At 33.7% G+C, this 16,944-nt stretch overlaps 2 protein-coding genes across 2 annotated transcripts; one reads left to right on the forward strand and one right to left on the reverse strand.

Moving 5' to 3' along the window:
• Window positions 1-10,287: 10,287 nt before the first annotated feature.
• On the reverse strand, window positions 10,288-10,992 carry LOC142168375 (uncharacterized). Its single transcript, XM_075229056.1, has one exon. The coding sequence runs from the start codon at window positions 10,990-10,992 to the stop codon at window positions 10,288-10,290; it is 705 nt and encodes a 234-aa protein (XP_075085157.1).
• Window positions 10,993-12,517: 1,525 nt separating this feature from the next.
• LOC107807509 (cysteine proteinase inhibitor 5-like) lies at window positions 12,518-12,946 on the forward strand. The gene has a single exon (XM_016631917.2). The coding sequence runs from the start codon at window positions 12,518-12,520 to the stop codon at window positions 12,944-12,946; it is 429 nt and encodes a 142-aa protein (XP_016487403.2).
• Window positions 12,947-16,944: the final 3,998 nt, after the last annotated feature.

A 16,944-nucleotide genomic window follows, 5' to 3' on the forward strand; every position in this document is an offset into this window, starting at 1 on the left:
TATACTTATGTTAAATATATATTTTATTCTATAATTGAGTATTAACTTCTCTTCCTTTATGTCGAGTATTGTCCTTTGAGAACGTTGAGATTATAAATCTACAAAAGGTAAGCTATGTTTATACTTGAATTACATTTACATATTTATTTGTTCCCATGATTTCGGTTTTTTATTTTTTATCTATATGTGTCAAATTATATTTTACTTATTCATTTGGGTATTATAAATGTTTTATTTTATCCATATCAACCAAACTTAATTATTCAAAAAATAAAATATATGTGTTACCGCGCGAAGCGCGGGCCAATTAACTAGTTTATTTATATAACAATTCATATGGTTCCTATTCGTTGCTTCTTATTTAACTTAATATAGATCTGTTGTTGTATCAACTAGTGAAATTCTATTTTTAATGGACAAGTCAAACTTTAATTTTGACATGGATGACGAAGTTTAGGTCAACTTAATGTAGCTTTCAGACTTTAGATAACCTTCAGCAATATGATTCAGTGTCCGTGGAGGAATAACCCAAAAAATCCAAGAGAGAACTTCATTTATAGCCTATCGGAAAACAAATATCATCTTGTAGCCCAAAATTACAATATGCATTTTATAGCCTAAAAATAATTTTAATGGCTAGCCACCAAACTATATATCTAACCCACAAGCTCTGTTAAAAAAATGGATCTTACAAAGGAGATTAAATCTCCAGCATAACAAGTTCATAGTAACAACAATACACAAACAAACATAGCTTCACTGGAGAAATAATTTCCGGCCCAAAATGGTTTAGCCGGAAAACTTCATGGTCATCGGAAAAGCTATATATTGGCCAGATCTGCCGAAATTCAAATTAGTAAGCAAACCATCTTTCAGATCTAGATTTTTATAATATCAAAATCCCCAAAACAGTAAATAAAACGAGAAGAAAGAGTCGTCAGATTTAATGGAGGGTCGCCGGTGTTTGAGTTTCCGTCCAGATCTAAAGCCAACGAGATCGAGCACAGTGGGTTAGACTGACTGGATTTTGATTTCAATTTCACGATAAAGTTCGATTCTTCCATCCAAGATAAAGCGTCCCTTTTTATGTTTTTACAAAGGTGTTAAGTCGTTGGATTTCTACTTGGGTTCAATCTGATGGCTTTCCTTCTCTCCTTCTTCCTATTTATTTACCTTTTTATGTTTTTGAATCCACTAATAGAAAACCATTCACTTGTTTCACTCCTAAAATCTTGTCACTCTCTATTCTCATTGTTTTTTTTATTAGGTTTTAACAACCTTTTATTTTCTTGGGGTAATTCTTATCTTCCCGTTTCAACAAATTCTCTTGTTTTATCTTCATAGTTAGCTTTCACTCTTATCACTTCCGTAATTATTGTCAAACAAAAAATCACATATGCAAATCTCAATTGTGTTATTTTGTCCAATGTAGAGGTAGACCATGTGTCACACCTCCTTTTTCCATACCTGAGAGGGTACAAGGGAGTTTTTTCGAATTAAAGGACAATCGAAACGGGATTTATTTGTTTATTTCAGAGTCGCCACTTGGGAGATTTAGGGTGTCCCAAGTCACCAATTTTAATCCCGAATCGAGGAAAAGAATGACTCCATATTACAGTTTGCGTACCAGAAATCCGGATAAGGAATTCTGTTAACCCGGGAGAAGGTGTTAGGCATTCCCGAGTTCGGTGGTTCTAGCACGGTCGCTCAACTGTCATATTCGGCTTATTTATCTGATTTTTTATACAATTATGAACCGATGTGCCAATTTTAACTTTTACCACTTTATTATTATTATTTTAAAAGAATGTGAACATCGCTTAAAACATGTCTTTGGACTGCGTCACATGAAATACACTCACAATCCGGAACACATTTTATTTGATGTTTTGGGATTTGGATTTGGGTCGCATGAAATGCACACCCATGTTTAAGAAAGTAAATTATTAAACACGCGCCTAAAGAGACTATCGCGTTATTATTCTAGGAAGGCCGTAAAATTCGCTAAACGGCTCTCCCGAATTCTAAGTATTTAACACATATATTTTTGTGAGGGCCCCGCAATCTGTGTGTTTTATTTGGCGAGGCTCGTCTCGTTTTATTTAAAAGGATAAACCTATAGTGACTACATTTTTTCTATTAAGTTCGTCTCTAAAATAAAAGAAAATCCCTCAATTAATTACATGTTGAAAAATACGTAACTTATTAGTTATTAGTTTACGGTTGATACAAATGGAAAATTGCAACGGAGTTTGTACAAAGAGAGATTGCTTTAGTTCTATATTCTATTATTTAATAACACTGGAACATGAGATTGACGCACAATAATATCAAAACAGATTAACTATTCTTCGATTAATTTAAACTAACATTATTAGATGAAGAAACTAACATATGCAGCCTCATTACTCATTAATCAATCGACTACATTTTTATACAAAGAAAGGAAAATTATATTCAAACACAAATCCAAACAGAAGTAATTCAACAGGAACAAAGCCTGATTAATATTTCATTTCGCTTCAAGCCGAGAGTGTACAAATGTGTACCTGGAAATGGCAGTACAAGAACAAAAGAAGGAGAAATCAGCAGCAATAATAACACAGCAACAGCAGGTTCAGCAACACCGCAAACCAGTAACAACCAATAGAATAACCCAGCAACGGATTGAAAAATCAGCAATACCAAAGTGCAATCACAGTCAAAGCAGAAGAGAGACGGATACAAGATGCAGTAGTTTACTGATTTTGAGTAACACTTGAGAAAAGACAAACGGAATTTATTCAAGTAGAAGTTCAAGTTGTCTTTCTCTTTTACTCTCTAACACTCTTGAAATTTTCCAGAATGTATTACTCTCAAAAATATTCTCCCAATAATAATCTCTAAGTCTTCCCAATTTTTTTAATTCGAGTCCCCTAAAATGTGTCAAATGACCCTATATATATAGCAAGACAAGTCTTGAATCCCTAACCCAAAATATTCCCCCAATGCATGCTTTGTCTCCACTACTTAATGTTTTCTTTATTTTAAACTTTGTCCCCCATGCCTACATTAAATAAATACATCCACCCCAACCCATTACAATTTGTCCCTCATGCCTAACATAAACAAATGCAATATTCCCCTCCACTACTTAATGTTTTGTCCCCCATTATGTTAAACAATTATATCAAACACCACCCCATTATATTTTGTCCCCCATGCTTAACATAAAGAATTAAAATAATGTTCAATTACCAAACTACCCCTCCGACCTTATTACAATTTACCAAACTACCCCTGAATGTAATGCAATTTACCAAACTACCCCCATCAGCTCTAAACAATCAATTAATCATAACTTAACCAAAATATAGCCAAGATGACCAATTTCTCAACAATCTTCAACAACAAATCACATGAACACGATGAACAACACAACTCAAAATTAATGGAATGAATCAACCATATTGAGAACCAATCCTGGTTAATTTAGACCATCAATGGATGAGCAAGGATACAACAATACAAACAACAAAATACATGACTCAAACTAAATCAACAAATCAGAAACAAACATAAACTCACATTAAATCACTGGATTTAAACATGAACTTCAAACAAAGATGAACATGAACTAAATCTGTTTTTAAGCAACACACATGACGGATTCACATGATTAAAACAACATTAATAATTTCTGGAAAATACATAACAACATGAAACAAATTGAAGAAATAATTAATTAAATTTCAATTTGAATCTACCAAACATCAAACTAACAATTCTTTTTTTTTACGAAATAAATAAAATTAACATGAACAAAACAAAAGTCAACGGACTGTTTTGACAAACATAAAACGAAATCTACTAACCGGATCTAAATATCTACTGATTTTAGATTCGAGAAATATTAGAACGAAATACGGACAAACATAAAACTCAAAATCTACTAACCGGATCGAAATGAAATATGCACGGACTGTTTTGACAAACTCCGACCAAAGCTCGAACAAATGACGGAGACGATCCGAAGCAAACGAAGAAGATGAAGGCAGCGATGAAGCCGATGGGAGGTCGACGGACAACTGCTCAACGTTGAGGCGATGCAATGACAGCCATGGCTGCCTGTGTCGATGAGGCAGAAGCTGGACGAGGCAGCCATGTCCATGCTGAGTCGACGAGGCAGAAGCTGGAACAACAACATCCGTTTGGAGCAGCCATGGCTGCTCGTCGCAGCTGGACACGGGCAGCAGTAGTGACGCGTCGGAGCAGTGGTCGACGAGCTGTTCGTCGACATGGTGGAGCTGGGTGTTTTAAGGACTGTGGTCGTTTGGAGATGGAGCAGACGCAGAAGCAGAAAACATAGGGGTCGTTCATGGTGAAGCAGCAACGACTGGCGTGAGGAGGAAGATGGTTACTCCGACGAAGATGAAAGCAAAGCATAGAAAGGGCATCCATGGTCGCCGGAGGTGAAGGACGTTGCGAAGAAGACGGGGCAGCAGCGACGGGGCTGGACGATGGTGGTGGTTGTGTTCGAGTCGGAGGAGGCGGAAGGGCTGCCATGGATGCTTGGGGTGGTTTAGTTTCGGAGAAGAAGAAGATGGAGGGGGGCGGGTAGGTTTTTGTGTTTTTTAGGGTTTTCAAAAAATGAAAAATGAAGATTTAGGAAGGGTTAGGTCATTTTGGGGTTAATGGGGTGGACCGGGTCGACCCGGTTTGAAGTGGACCGGGTCATGGAGAAGGTTGGACAATTATTTGGGCCTGGGGTTGAAATTTGAAGAAGCGGCCCAATCCGATTTTTCTTTGTATTTTTGTTCTCTTTTCTTCTTTTATTTTCTAAAACTAAATTATAAAAATACTTAAAATATTATTAAGAACTAAATTAAGTTATAAAAGCGCAAATTAACTTCCAATAACAATTAACGCACAATTAAGTAATAATTAAGCATAAAATTGTTCATTTGGACATTAAATGCTAAAAATGCAAAAGATGCCTATTTTTGTAATTTTTAATTTTTATAAAACTAATTTAATTACTAACAATTGTAGAATTAAATCCTACATGCAAAATGCGATATATTTTTGTATTTTTTATTAATTTAACATATAAGCAAACACAGACACATACAAATAATTATCCAAAAATATCACAAAATCTCACAAAATTGCACACCAAGGAATATCATTTGATTTTAAATTTTTTGGGAGTAATTCTCATATAGGGCAAAAATCACGTGCTTACACCATGTATTACATTTTTAGACTGTATTAGACTGGAGAGGAGATTTTTTTTTTGAATATTGGTATTACAAAATATATTCAAAATAGACATTCACTTTACAAAAATTATATAAAATAGACTGTCACTGTAAAATTTACATACAATAGACTGTCATTATACAAAAATAAATTATCATTATATAAAAAATATACTAAATAGACTGTTACTATACAAAAAATATACAAAATAGACTGTCATTATACAAAAAATATATAAAATAGACTATCACTATACCATTTATATACAATATACTGTTACTATACAATATATATATAAAATAGACTATCACTATACAAAAATATACTAAATAGATTGGCACTATACAATTTATATACACTATACCATCATTATACAAAATATATACAAAATCTGTCACTATACAAAATACAAAATATATACAAAAATAGACTGTCATTATACAAAAAATATACAAAATAGACTGTCACTATACAAAAAATATACAAAATAGGTTGCCACTATACAAAAAATATACAAAATAGATGTAACTATATAAAATATATACAAAAAAGACTGTCACTATATAAAAATACACGATACACTCCAAATACATAGTATGCACACATTACACATACAAAATTGTATATAATTTATATACATTATATTTACATATTAGAAAATACACATTATATACAATTTTGATACATTGTTCAGACAGATTATACATTCACGATACAAAATATATTTGGGGTACATAAATATATACACTTTAGATACACAAACACACTCGAGATAGGCTCAATATACAATAAGAATACACTGTCGAACTTAGGATACAATATTTATACATTGCAAATAATGTTGTAAAATAGGCTCAAGTTGACATAGTAAAATATTGTAAATACTGTCACGTTGAAATCTCAAGTTGGATTTGGTCGAAAATCAATCCCGAGATTGGTGCTCATGCTTCACTCAAGTTCGAATAGCTTAAAAGAAGAGAAGAGCCTTGCAAAACCTCATTATCATTTAATTATTCCATCATATAAAAAATAAGAAACTATCATGATAGCATATCTTGAAAACAAGCTACACATGAAATTTAATAATCTAACATCATGTGCAGACAAAATAGTATATAGCACTCAGCCACTTTCTTAGTGAGTGAAATATGACCTGCATTACATATTTCATTCAATTGTTAGCTAATACTTATCAGATCCAGAAGTACATTTAAAAAGGCAAAAAAGGGTTGCTCTAACGAGCCAGGTAGCGGTCGAACCTACGACCTTCAGCTTAGGAAACATGCGCTCTATCCACTACAAGCGCTTGTATTGTCATACTTATTCTTTTTGGCTACTATATGCAATACGTTTGGGCCGAAGGGCCATTTTTTGTAAGTAGGACAAAACATGATCTATTAAAATTTTGAGGGACTATAGAGAATAGCTTTCTCAAAATCTAATGGACTGTGATATAGGCCCAACATATTCTTATTAGATTAGTCTACTGAATTTATGTTACGCAATAAATTGGAGGTAGCTGCACAGATAGCCATTCTTAATGATGTTATTGGGGATCGATCGCCCGAATTCATGCCGATAGCATGGACTATTGCACACGTAAATCTTGGAATTGTCCTAAATTCTTGTTTTATAGTCTTAAAACGATAAAAATATTGAACAACCATGGCGAAGCGTGACTATTTTTCATTAGGTCGTAACTGATGGGCCAGCAAAATTATAGGAGATTCGAGGCCGGTTGCCCGAATTCATGCAGATAGCATGAGCACACAAAAATAGGGGAGTCATCCTGAACTCCTATTTTATGGCCCTAAAACGCCAGAGAACGAGAAACGTTCATGCCGAAGCAGTGACTATTATTCATTAGGTCGTTTTTTATGGGCCAACAAAATTTTAGAAGATTCAGGATCGGTCGCTCGAATTCATACAGATAGCATGGATTATAGCATACGAAAATCTGAGAATCATCTTGAGTTCCTATTTTATGGCCCTAAAACACTAAAAACGAGGAATGATCATGGCGAAGAGAAGACAATTTTCATTAGGTCACACATAATATACACATGCTGCTAGTGTCATCTTATATAGTTCAGTTGTTGCAGTTTTCCTCTTCACCCATTTTTCAGCCCATGCTAGCTCCTCAACCCATCTATATACTGGTCTTCTTATCCCTTGCCAAGCTAGCAGATTACCCCACAATTCAGTTGCATATGAGCATTCAAAGAATAAGTGTTGAATAGTTTCACTTGCTTGTCTGCACAGAACACACTCCTGATCAATTTGTGTTCCACATTTTCTCAGTCTATCTTTGGTATATAGCTTGCCATGTGCTGTCATTATTAGTATAAATGTCCACCTAGGGTAGCCTGCATTGCTGCATACAACTCTTCTCCAACTCACTTTACTGAAGCTTCCTCTCAGCTTGTGATATATTTGCTTAATTGAACAATTATTCATCTTTCTATTGTCTTCATGATTAAAGCCTGCTTCCTCAAATGTCTTCTTTGCTTTCATAATTTTTCTCATCATCCATGATGTTTGCTTCAGTTGGACTTCCCATATGTTCCTGCCTTTGATGTAGTAACTATGCATCCATTGAATCCAAAGTTTGTTCTTCTCTTTGCATAGGTTCCAATATTGTTTACATATAGCTGCTTTGTTCCACAGTGTGATACTCATAATATTGAAACCCCCTACTGATTTGGGCAGACATACTTTTTTCCATGCCAGTAGTGCTTTCTTAGAGATAATGGATCCCCTTGCCTCATCCCATTCCTAGCTTCAAATGGCTGTGTCAATGAACCATTAATCAAGAGTGTATATGTAACACTTTGCATACATGTCATGATTCATCTCACAAACTGTTCTAGAAAAGCCAGTGCATTCAGCACCTGCTCCATAAAAGCCCATTCAATAGAATCATATGTCTTTTGCATATCCAGTTTATCATACACCTTGGTGACATTTCTTTCCTCCCATATCCTTTGACAAGTTCATGGCTAAGAATAATGTTGTCTGTTATTACTCTTCCAAGAACAAAGGCAGACTGTGTTTTGTCAATTAGTACATCAATCACCCTTTGTAATCTCTTAGTTAAGACCTTAGAGATCATTTTATACAAAGTAGTGCAGCAAGAGATTGGTCTTTATTCTTTAATACTAATAGAATTTCTTACTTTAGGGATCAAAGTGATTGCTGTGCAGTTGATAGGTCTGTATATTTGAGCTAATTCAAAAAACTCTAGAACAGACTTAGTCACATCCTCTTCTATGACTTTCCATGTTTTTTTGAAAAATACTGCATTAATCCATCATAGCCAGGTGCTTTTAGGTCACTAATATCCTTCAATGCTAACCAAAATTCCTCCTTAGTCACTGTTTGGATGAGTTGCAGCTGCTTCTCCCTACTTAATATTGCTCCCATCTTCATGACATTTGGATTAATAGCAGGTATACTTTCTGCTCTTAAACCCAACAATTCCTTATAATATCCCAATACTTCTGCCTCTATGTCTTCATGTAGCATTAGTTGGATCCCCAAATCATTTGTTAGGGCCTGAATACCATTAAAGTCATTCCTGTTCTTCATTTGTGCAAAGAAATAAGCAGAGTTGGAATCTCTCAGTTTCAGCCATTGGACTCTGGATCTTTGCTTGTAGATACTCTCTTCAATCAGTGTCCATTTTTCTAATTCACATTTTAAAGTTTTCTCCTTCTCAATTAAGTCTGGTTGTTGCATTCTATCACTCATCTTCTCTTGAACAATTTGCAACTCCTTCTTTGCTTCTTTAATTCTATTTTACACCCCTTGATAATGTTGTATGTTTATCCCTTTTATAACCTCCTTGACTCTTTTGAGCTTATTCCATACTTCTTGCATCATTCCCTTTGTTCCATATACACTCCATACTTGTTCAACATGCTGTATAAATTGAGGATGATCTGCTATACAATTTAATGGCCTATTCTTCTTCCTCTGTATCTATGTAATCATTAGTTTAAGTGGAGAATGATCAGACACTGATAGTTCTAGCACCTATATTTTCAAGTTTCGCATTGTCAGCATCCAGTTAGCATTAACCAGTCCCCTGTCTATTCTACTATAAGTATGATTATTGGTCCAGGTATAATCCCATCCCACAGTTTGTAACTCATTCATCCCAGTATCCTTCATGAACTCCTTGAAGTCTTTTGTCTCCAAAGCTTGTATCACTGAACCATGTTGTCTATCTTGGTCATTTAACACGGCATTGTAATTTCCCAATTGCTAACCAAGGTCCCTGTTGTGTACTGTGAGTCTGTCTCAACTTTATCCACAAAGTCTGCCTATCTTTGATGGTATGTAGTCCATAAATTGCTGTAAATCCAATTTTAAACAACTTTGAGACTGTTCTGAGCTGACCATGTATTAGCTGCTGATCAATTTCAGTTGGGTCAAACACATAGATTCTACGATTCCAAATCACCCAAATTTTACTTTTGTTCATTGTACTAAAGTTAGTTATCCATTTCCATCCAGGTGCAATCTTCTTCATTACATCTCTAGTTTTATGTTCCTTTATTCTGTGCTCAACTAGAGCTATAAATGTTTTTTGTATTTACTTTTATAAACTCCTTTATCTCCTTTTGCTTATAAGTTTTATTCAACCCCTAATATTCCATGTGATCACACTCATACTGGTATGAAATGAGTACCTTGATACAGCTCCTGCACCCCTCCACTCCTCATCTGCATATAGCTTGTGCCTGGATCACTATTTGCTTGATCATTTCTCAAAGATTGGAATCCATTGTTCCCAACCAGGTTCTGCTCCTCATTTTGTTTAGCTTTGGTTGCCCTTGCTGCTGACTTACCAATTACTGTTATCCACCCATCTTCCTTTCCTTGTTTCTCATTGTCCTTTGTCTTTGCCCCTTGTTCTGATGTTTGGACTACTTCATTCTTCTTACTTTGTTCAACTTCCTGCTTTTTATCATTTGAGCCATCTCTATCAGTTTTGAGCCAAACTTGTTTGCCTTTATTCACCTTCCTCTGATATATCATTCTCTATGGTTGTGGGACTTTGACTTTATTACAATCATGGCCTATTTTCAAACATTTAGCACAGAACGATGGCTCCCAATCATATGTAATTTCCTGCTGTATTGTTTTGCCATTAAGATCTTGCAGCTTCACAGTTCTAGGCAACAGTTTATTGACATCCATTTCAATTACCATTCTTGCATAAGAGATTCTAATTGATCCAGTAGTGCACTCATCAGCATAGACAGGGTTTCTCAAAGCACTACCTAACTTACTTAGGGCCTTCATACTCCAACAATTGAGTGGCAAATTAGGAAATCTAACCCACAAGGGAATGATTTTCCACACTTCATCATGCAAATTGAAATCTGCTGACCATGCTTTCATAATCATAGGATGATTGTTCACCGTATGAGGGTCAGAATATGGTACTTGATCTCTTTCTTCCAAATTACTAAACCTTATCACAAAATAATCATCATTATGATAGTAGATCTGTGGCTTCACTGAAAATTTACCCACTGAGCTCAGAAATCTTTCCATTGCTCCAACAGTAGGTGAATCTCCGATCACATAAAGCACAATCGCAGAGCTCCACTTATCATTTTCCTGTTCTATATCCTCGAGGTCTAATTTCACAATCTTCTCTCCATTTTGAGTTACCGGTTCAATAAATTGTAGATTCATACCTTTCATCGCTAATTTGTTACCCCTACCACATTTGCCCATGTCTGTGTCTTACTATCTTTTCCTAATTCATCAATTTTACTGTTCTCAATAGTACATGAGCTGCATGGTACTGTTCCATTGTTGCTCGGAGTCTTCGCTTGTATTTGAGTTGTCCCGCTTCCAGATCCACCTCCTAGCTTGTGCAACTACAGGTGTAATATCTACAGCTTTTATTTTACCATTTCCGCGAGCTAGATCTGCTTCCTCCTTGCTCTGTTTACTTTGCATGCTCCTCGGAGTGACTGCTTCATTTGGTTCTTCAATTCTCACTCCTTTTGGTGATACAAACAGTTCTAAAACAGCATTTCTTGCTCCCGTTGATATTTGATCTGTAGTCGGAACCTTCATAAGGTTCTTCTTAGGTCTGCCTCTCCCTCCCATGACTTTCAAAGCGCACGTTAGTTAGGCCACGTTAACGTGCGCCGAGAGAAAACGTTAGAGAGAGAAAAATTTAATCTATCCGAGTCCTCTAAGTTGTTATAATAATAAAAAAGTTTGTATGTGTGCACCGATCGTTCTCCTACTGCATACGACGTTGTTATATACTTCAAGAACAAATATATGATAAGGGGTACAACTATGATGATGAAGGACGTGAATTAGTTCAACAAATGACAAAAGAGATCACTGGCCATTCATATATAACTTGAATAATGTGGTGCGCAGTTTTTATGAGGATATATGATAGACGGCTATTTGGGTTAATTTTTCTATAAAATTTTTCCGAAGATGCAACCTAAAAGGGATTGAGAAATTTGTAATAAAATGAATCCGAAGACATTGTATCTTGTTCCAGTGTCTTTTTAATATGGAAAATAATATTGTATAGTCTCCAAAATAATATTCGGAAATACACACACATATATTATATACAAAAATTATATAAATTTTATACACTTGTACGGCTAACAGATGTAAATTGTTTCGGTCGCAAGTTAAAAGTGATATTTGCCCTTTAATATACGGCTTAAAAGAAACTCATCACAATAGTATTATTTTTATCTATTTATTAGGCTTTCGAGTTTTTAGATGTTGATATGGGTAGAAATAAACTTAAGACAAGAGGATTAATTATTTTCTCCATCTAATCCTAGTCAGGTTAGATTTAATTCTCTGCCTCACTTTTTTTTTGCTTCTTATTTTTTGACTTCTAAAAAAATCTAACCACTGGTTTTTCATATATAAGAAAATATAATAATATTGATTTGGATTCATGCAATAAAGTCAAATCAAATGAAATAGAAAAATAATTATTAGAAGCATAGCAGATTTTCCTTAATGAGTAAAATTGTAATTATATCCAAATTACATGCATGTATTATTTAAAAATAATTCCTTTTTTGTCCTCGATTACTTAGGTAGATAATTTATTGTAAATCATATAACTACCTCTAAAGTAATCAACTTATCATCTAATTACCTAAACTTATGTTTTTGACCAGACTATCTTTTAAATTCTCCTATAAATAAATCCCATACCAGTTAATGTAAAGTACAACAATAACAAATTCTTCTCAAAAGAAAAATGGCTTTCAAAATCAATTCTTTCCTTCTTATGACTCTTTCAATAGTAGTCATTGCTTCCATCTTTTGCCATGTTTCTGCCGTGAATGACGGTCGAAAGTTACTGGATTCGTCCGAACGCGTATCGAATACTCCTGCTCCGTCCTCGTTACTTGGTAATTGGCAGCCAATAACAGATGCAAATGACCCTAAAGTGGTGAAAATTGGTGAATTTGCAGTAGATACATACAACAAAATATCAAATAGTTTTCCTTTGACATTTGAGAGTGTGTTAGGGGGGCAATTTCAAGTGGCTAATGGAATTACCTATAAACTGGTTATATCTGCAAGACAAAATGTCACAGTCACAAGTACTAGCTATTTGGCTGTTGTCAACGATCATTCCGGTGACAATGTTAAAACACTCATTTCCTTCGGAAAGTTTGCTTAAATTAAATGTATAAGCATTTACATCGTATTATTTAATAAAAGCATATGTATGAATTAAAATCTCAAATTTAGCGTACTGCTTACTTATTATGTTGGCTATATTAATTATTGTTTTTTTATTTCCTGTTTGGATGAATTTCATAATTTATCTTAATATATATGACGTTTTATCTTTTTTAACGAGACAACATACGTTTCGACCTATAAAAGGAAGTAACGACTTCTCTAACAAAAAATTCTTCAGTATTAGATCTCAAACTTGTGATAACTAATTGGAATATTTACATTCCTATTCCACATAGGAAACCTTATTACCCTCAATATTTAAGGTTTGACTTAATTACACTTAGTATAGCAAATTATCAATTCTATACCATAATTAATTAAGGGTATAATTAATTATACATTTTTTCCTCCTTAATTAAAGGAATCTGCACGTTTCTCTCTCATAACCCCTCAGTCTCACCCACGTTTTACTCATACCCACGTTCTTTTTACTATTTTCCATCTTCTGAAACCAAATTCTCCCTCTAAATTCACAGAAAATTGAAGAAACCCTTCAACAAAGTTGGTTCCCCATTTTACTCCAGTGGAAGTTCATCAATGGAGAACAACAAAGTTCATCAAAATTGAAGTCAAATCTTCAAAGTTCATACACACATTTACCTTCAGCTTCAAATTTTCTCAATGAAGAAGAACAAACCTTCAAAGAGATAAGAGAGCAACAATTCCACAATTGACAGCCATTAAAAAGCTTTGAAGCTTTAAATTTAAATTTGGGTTTTCAAAAATCATTATTTGTTTTGATTGGGTGTTGTTGTAAATAATTAGGAATATGTTTTGGAGTTTATATCTCAATTTTGAGGGGTTTTGGTGAAGATTTAGAGTTGGTTTTGGCTGAATTTCATATTGAAACTCGAAGAAGAAGACATATTGCAAAAATTGTAAATAAATTGTAGTTACAGTTGGATTGATCAGAATTTGAACTAAATACATCTTCGCCGCCGTTGACGGTTTCCGACGAGGAAACTCCTCTGTTCTCTACTTCTCCATTCTCCATTTCTTATTTTTACTTCTGTTTTATGTTTTCTATTTCTAATCTGAGTTTCTTGATTTCGCACACTTTATACACACATTTGATACAACAAAAATATGAAGTAGTTACAGTTGAATTGATCAAAATTTGAAATAAATAAAAGAGATTTTTACATTCCTATGCCACATATATTTCAAATTCTATGGAAGTCTGATTTTACGATAATATCTATAAATTTCTACATTTATCTATAAATAAACTACACATCAGTTTTAGGATGTATAAAGCAATATTGTTTTCATAATTATCTACAAAATTACTACATTTATACTACAATTAAACTACAATCTATGTTGAAAAAATGTTGACTACAAAATTTTTCTCTTCATCTACAAAAATTCTACAAATCAGTTTAAGTATGTATAAAGCAGTATTATTTGTAAGGGTATCTAAATAATTACTACATTTATACTACAATCTATGTTGAAAATCTACAAAATATCTACAAACTGGGTACATTGAATTTTAATATTCCAATTCCCATTCAATTGTAGCATAATTGGGATTTTTGACATAATTGCGTTTTTCAGAAGATTTGTAAAAGTTTTAGTCGTTTTTTTATTTATGAAAACAGAAAATAAAGCATTTACAATCAGAATACAAATAATCTACAATTTATCTACAATTTCTGCAATATGTCTTCTTCTTCTTCTTCGAGTTTCAATCTGAAAATCAAAACCAATTCTAATCTTCACCAAAACCCCTCAAAATTGAGATATAAACTCCAAACTATATTCCCAATTATTTTCAACAACACCCAATCCAAACAAATAATGATTTTTGAAAACCCAAATTCAAAGCTTTCAAGCTTTTTAATGGCTGTCAATGGTGGATTTGTAGCGATTTTGATTTAATGACGAACTGAGATTTTGATTTGTAGCAATTGTGAGGATATCGAAGAACAGAATTTGATTATAAATTGAAGATAAAGGATTTCCGTGATATGATTTGATCTCATTTCCGTTTCAAAACTTGAATTTAATGTAGAATCAATCAATCTCAAGATTCTTTCCTGATTTTTCGCGCGTTATTAAGGGAAGATTCTGCCCTATTAATTCCTAATAAACGAATGGTACAAAAATTATCGGAAAAATGTGGATTAGGCGGGTTATTTAGATATCATGCACATATTTGGTAATAAAGTTTCATATATGGTATAGGATGAAAAAAATAATTGCACATATTAAGGATGAAGAGATTCCAACCATCACGCTTTTTGATCATCCCCAAATTTAAAGGTGAATGGATGTTGAAAAACAATTAAAATACTGATCTATTTCCAAGTATTGCTATATTTTGTATTACAGTGATCACATTTTAGATTCTCTGAGTAATGAATATTTAGTTTTTACTTTAAGAACTAGTATTAGTACCTGCGCATCCGCGCGTACACTAACCATGTTAATATTTAAGTTATTTGGATTGTATGTAAATAATTTTAAAATTTACACTTTTTTAGTAAATATAGATAATCATTGGCTATTAACTACACGAAAAAAATTAATCATTTCTTCTATTTTTTTTTATATCATTCTTGCCGGTGTCGTTGGATCCGAAAAATAGGCAGGAAGCAAAATAATAACTCATATTTATAGCAAAACAATCAAATGTTGAGACAATGAATGACTCTTTAGATAAGACTTAACTCTTTTATTACTACTTAAACTCTTACGTGGTGTGCTGATATCTTTTAAAAAATATTTCTTTCTTAAAATTTCACTTTTGATCATCCCCAAATTTAAAGGTGGATGGATGTTGAAAAACAATTAAAATACTAATCTATTTCCAAGTATTGCTATATTTTGTATTACCGTGATCACATTTTAGATTCTCTGAGTAATGAATATTTAGTTTTTACTTTAAGAATGTGGAGCAGGGCCCTAAACTACAATTTATTTCCATGCTTAGAGATGGCAAGCAGTACGGGTGCGGGGCGGGTTTTCTCTTAACCCGCGTAATGATAACGTGTTATGAAACAATAAAAGAAGAAGAAGAGTATTGCAGAGAAAAGTAGAGAGAAGAGAATTCTTATTGATATGGGATCAATTACAATAGAATAGAACCCCTCTATTTATAGGGGAAAAGTGACTTAGCCACCAAATAACAAACCCTAGAATTTCTCTAGAATATAGACATTCACCTTAAATATAATTCTATTTATAACAATTTATCTTTTTTCTCCTTTTTTTTGGTTTTTCCCCCTTATGTTTCCCTTTATCTTATTTTAAAAAATTCAAAAGTTTCTAAATATTTTAGTTACTCTTATCTCCTTGACCTAGCTATAATTAATGTGATTAATTTGTCTTAACTGTATTAGTAAAAGCAAAAGGCCTCTTCCCCTCCCACGTCTAAAATAACTCACGTTTTTTCTTTTCTTTTTTTATTAAAGCAAAAGCCTCTCCTTTCCCATACCATTCTTTATTCATGCACGGTAATAAGTTTCTTTAATTTTCTCTCCTAATTCATTTTTTCAGTTTGTCCTTCATAATTCTTTTCTTTTCCAGTTTATTTATTTAGAATTGAGTTGATTTTTTCTTACCAACTTAACTCGGTTATGATCTCAACAACAACAACAACAACAACAACAATAACCCAGTATAATCCCACTTAGTGGGGTCTGGGGAGGGTAGTGTGTACGCAGACCTTACCCCTACCCTGGGGTAGAGAGGCTGTTTCCAAATAGACCCCGGCATCCTTCCCTCCAAGAACTTCCCACCTTGCTCTTGGGGAGACTCGAACTCACAACCTCTTGGTTGGAAGTGGAGGTTGCTTACCATCAGAGTTTCGGTTATGATCTCAGAAACTCTGATTTGTTTGAATATTGAATTGCTGATTTTTTTCTCTTTTTTGCCCTCCTTTTTTGGTGTTTGTTTGTTTGTTTGTAACTATCTTATATGTGTTGC

Source organism: Nicotiana tabacum, chromosome 13, assembly GCF_000715075.1.
Source record: "Nicotiana tabacum cultivar K326 chromosome 13, ASM71507v2, whole genome shotgun sequence".
In the NCBI taxonomy this organism is placed as follows: Eukaryota; Viridiplantae; Streptophyta; class Magnoliopsida; order Solanales; family Solanaceae; genus Nicotiana; species Nicotiana tabacum.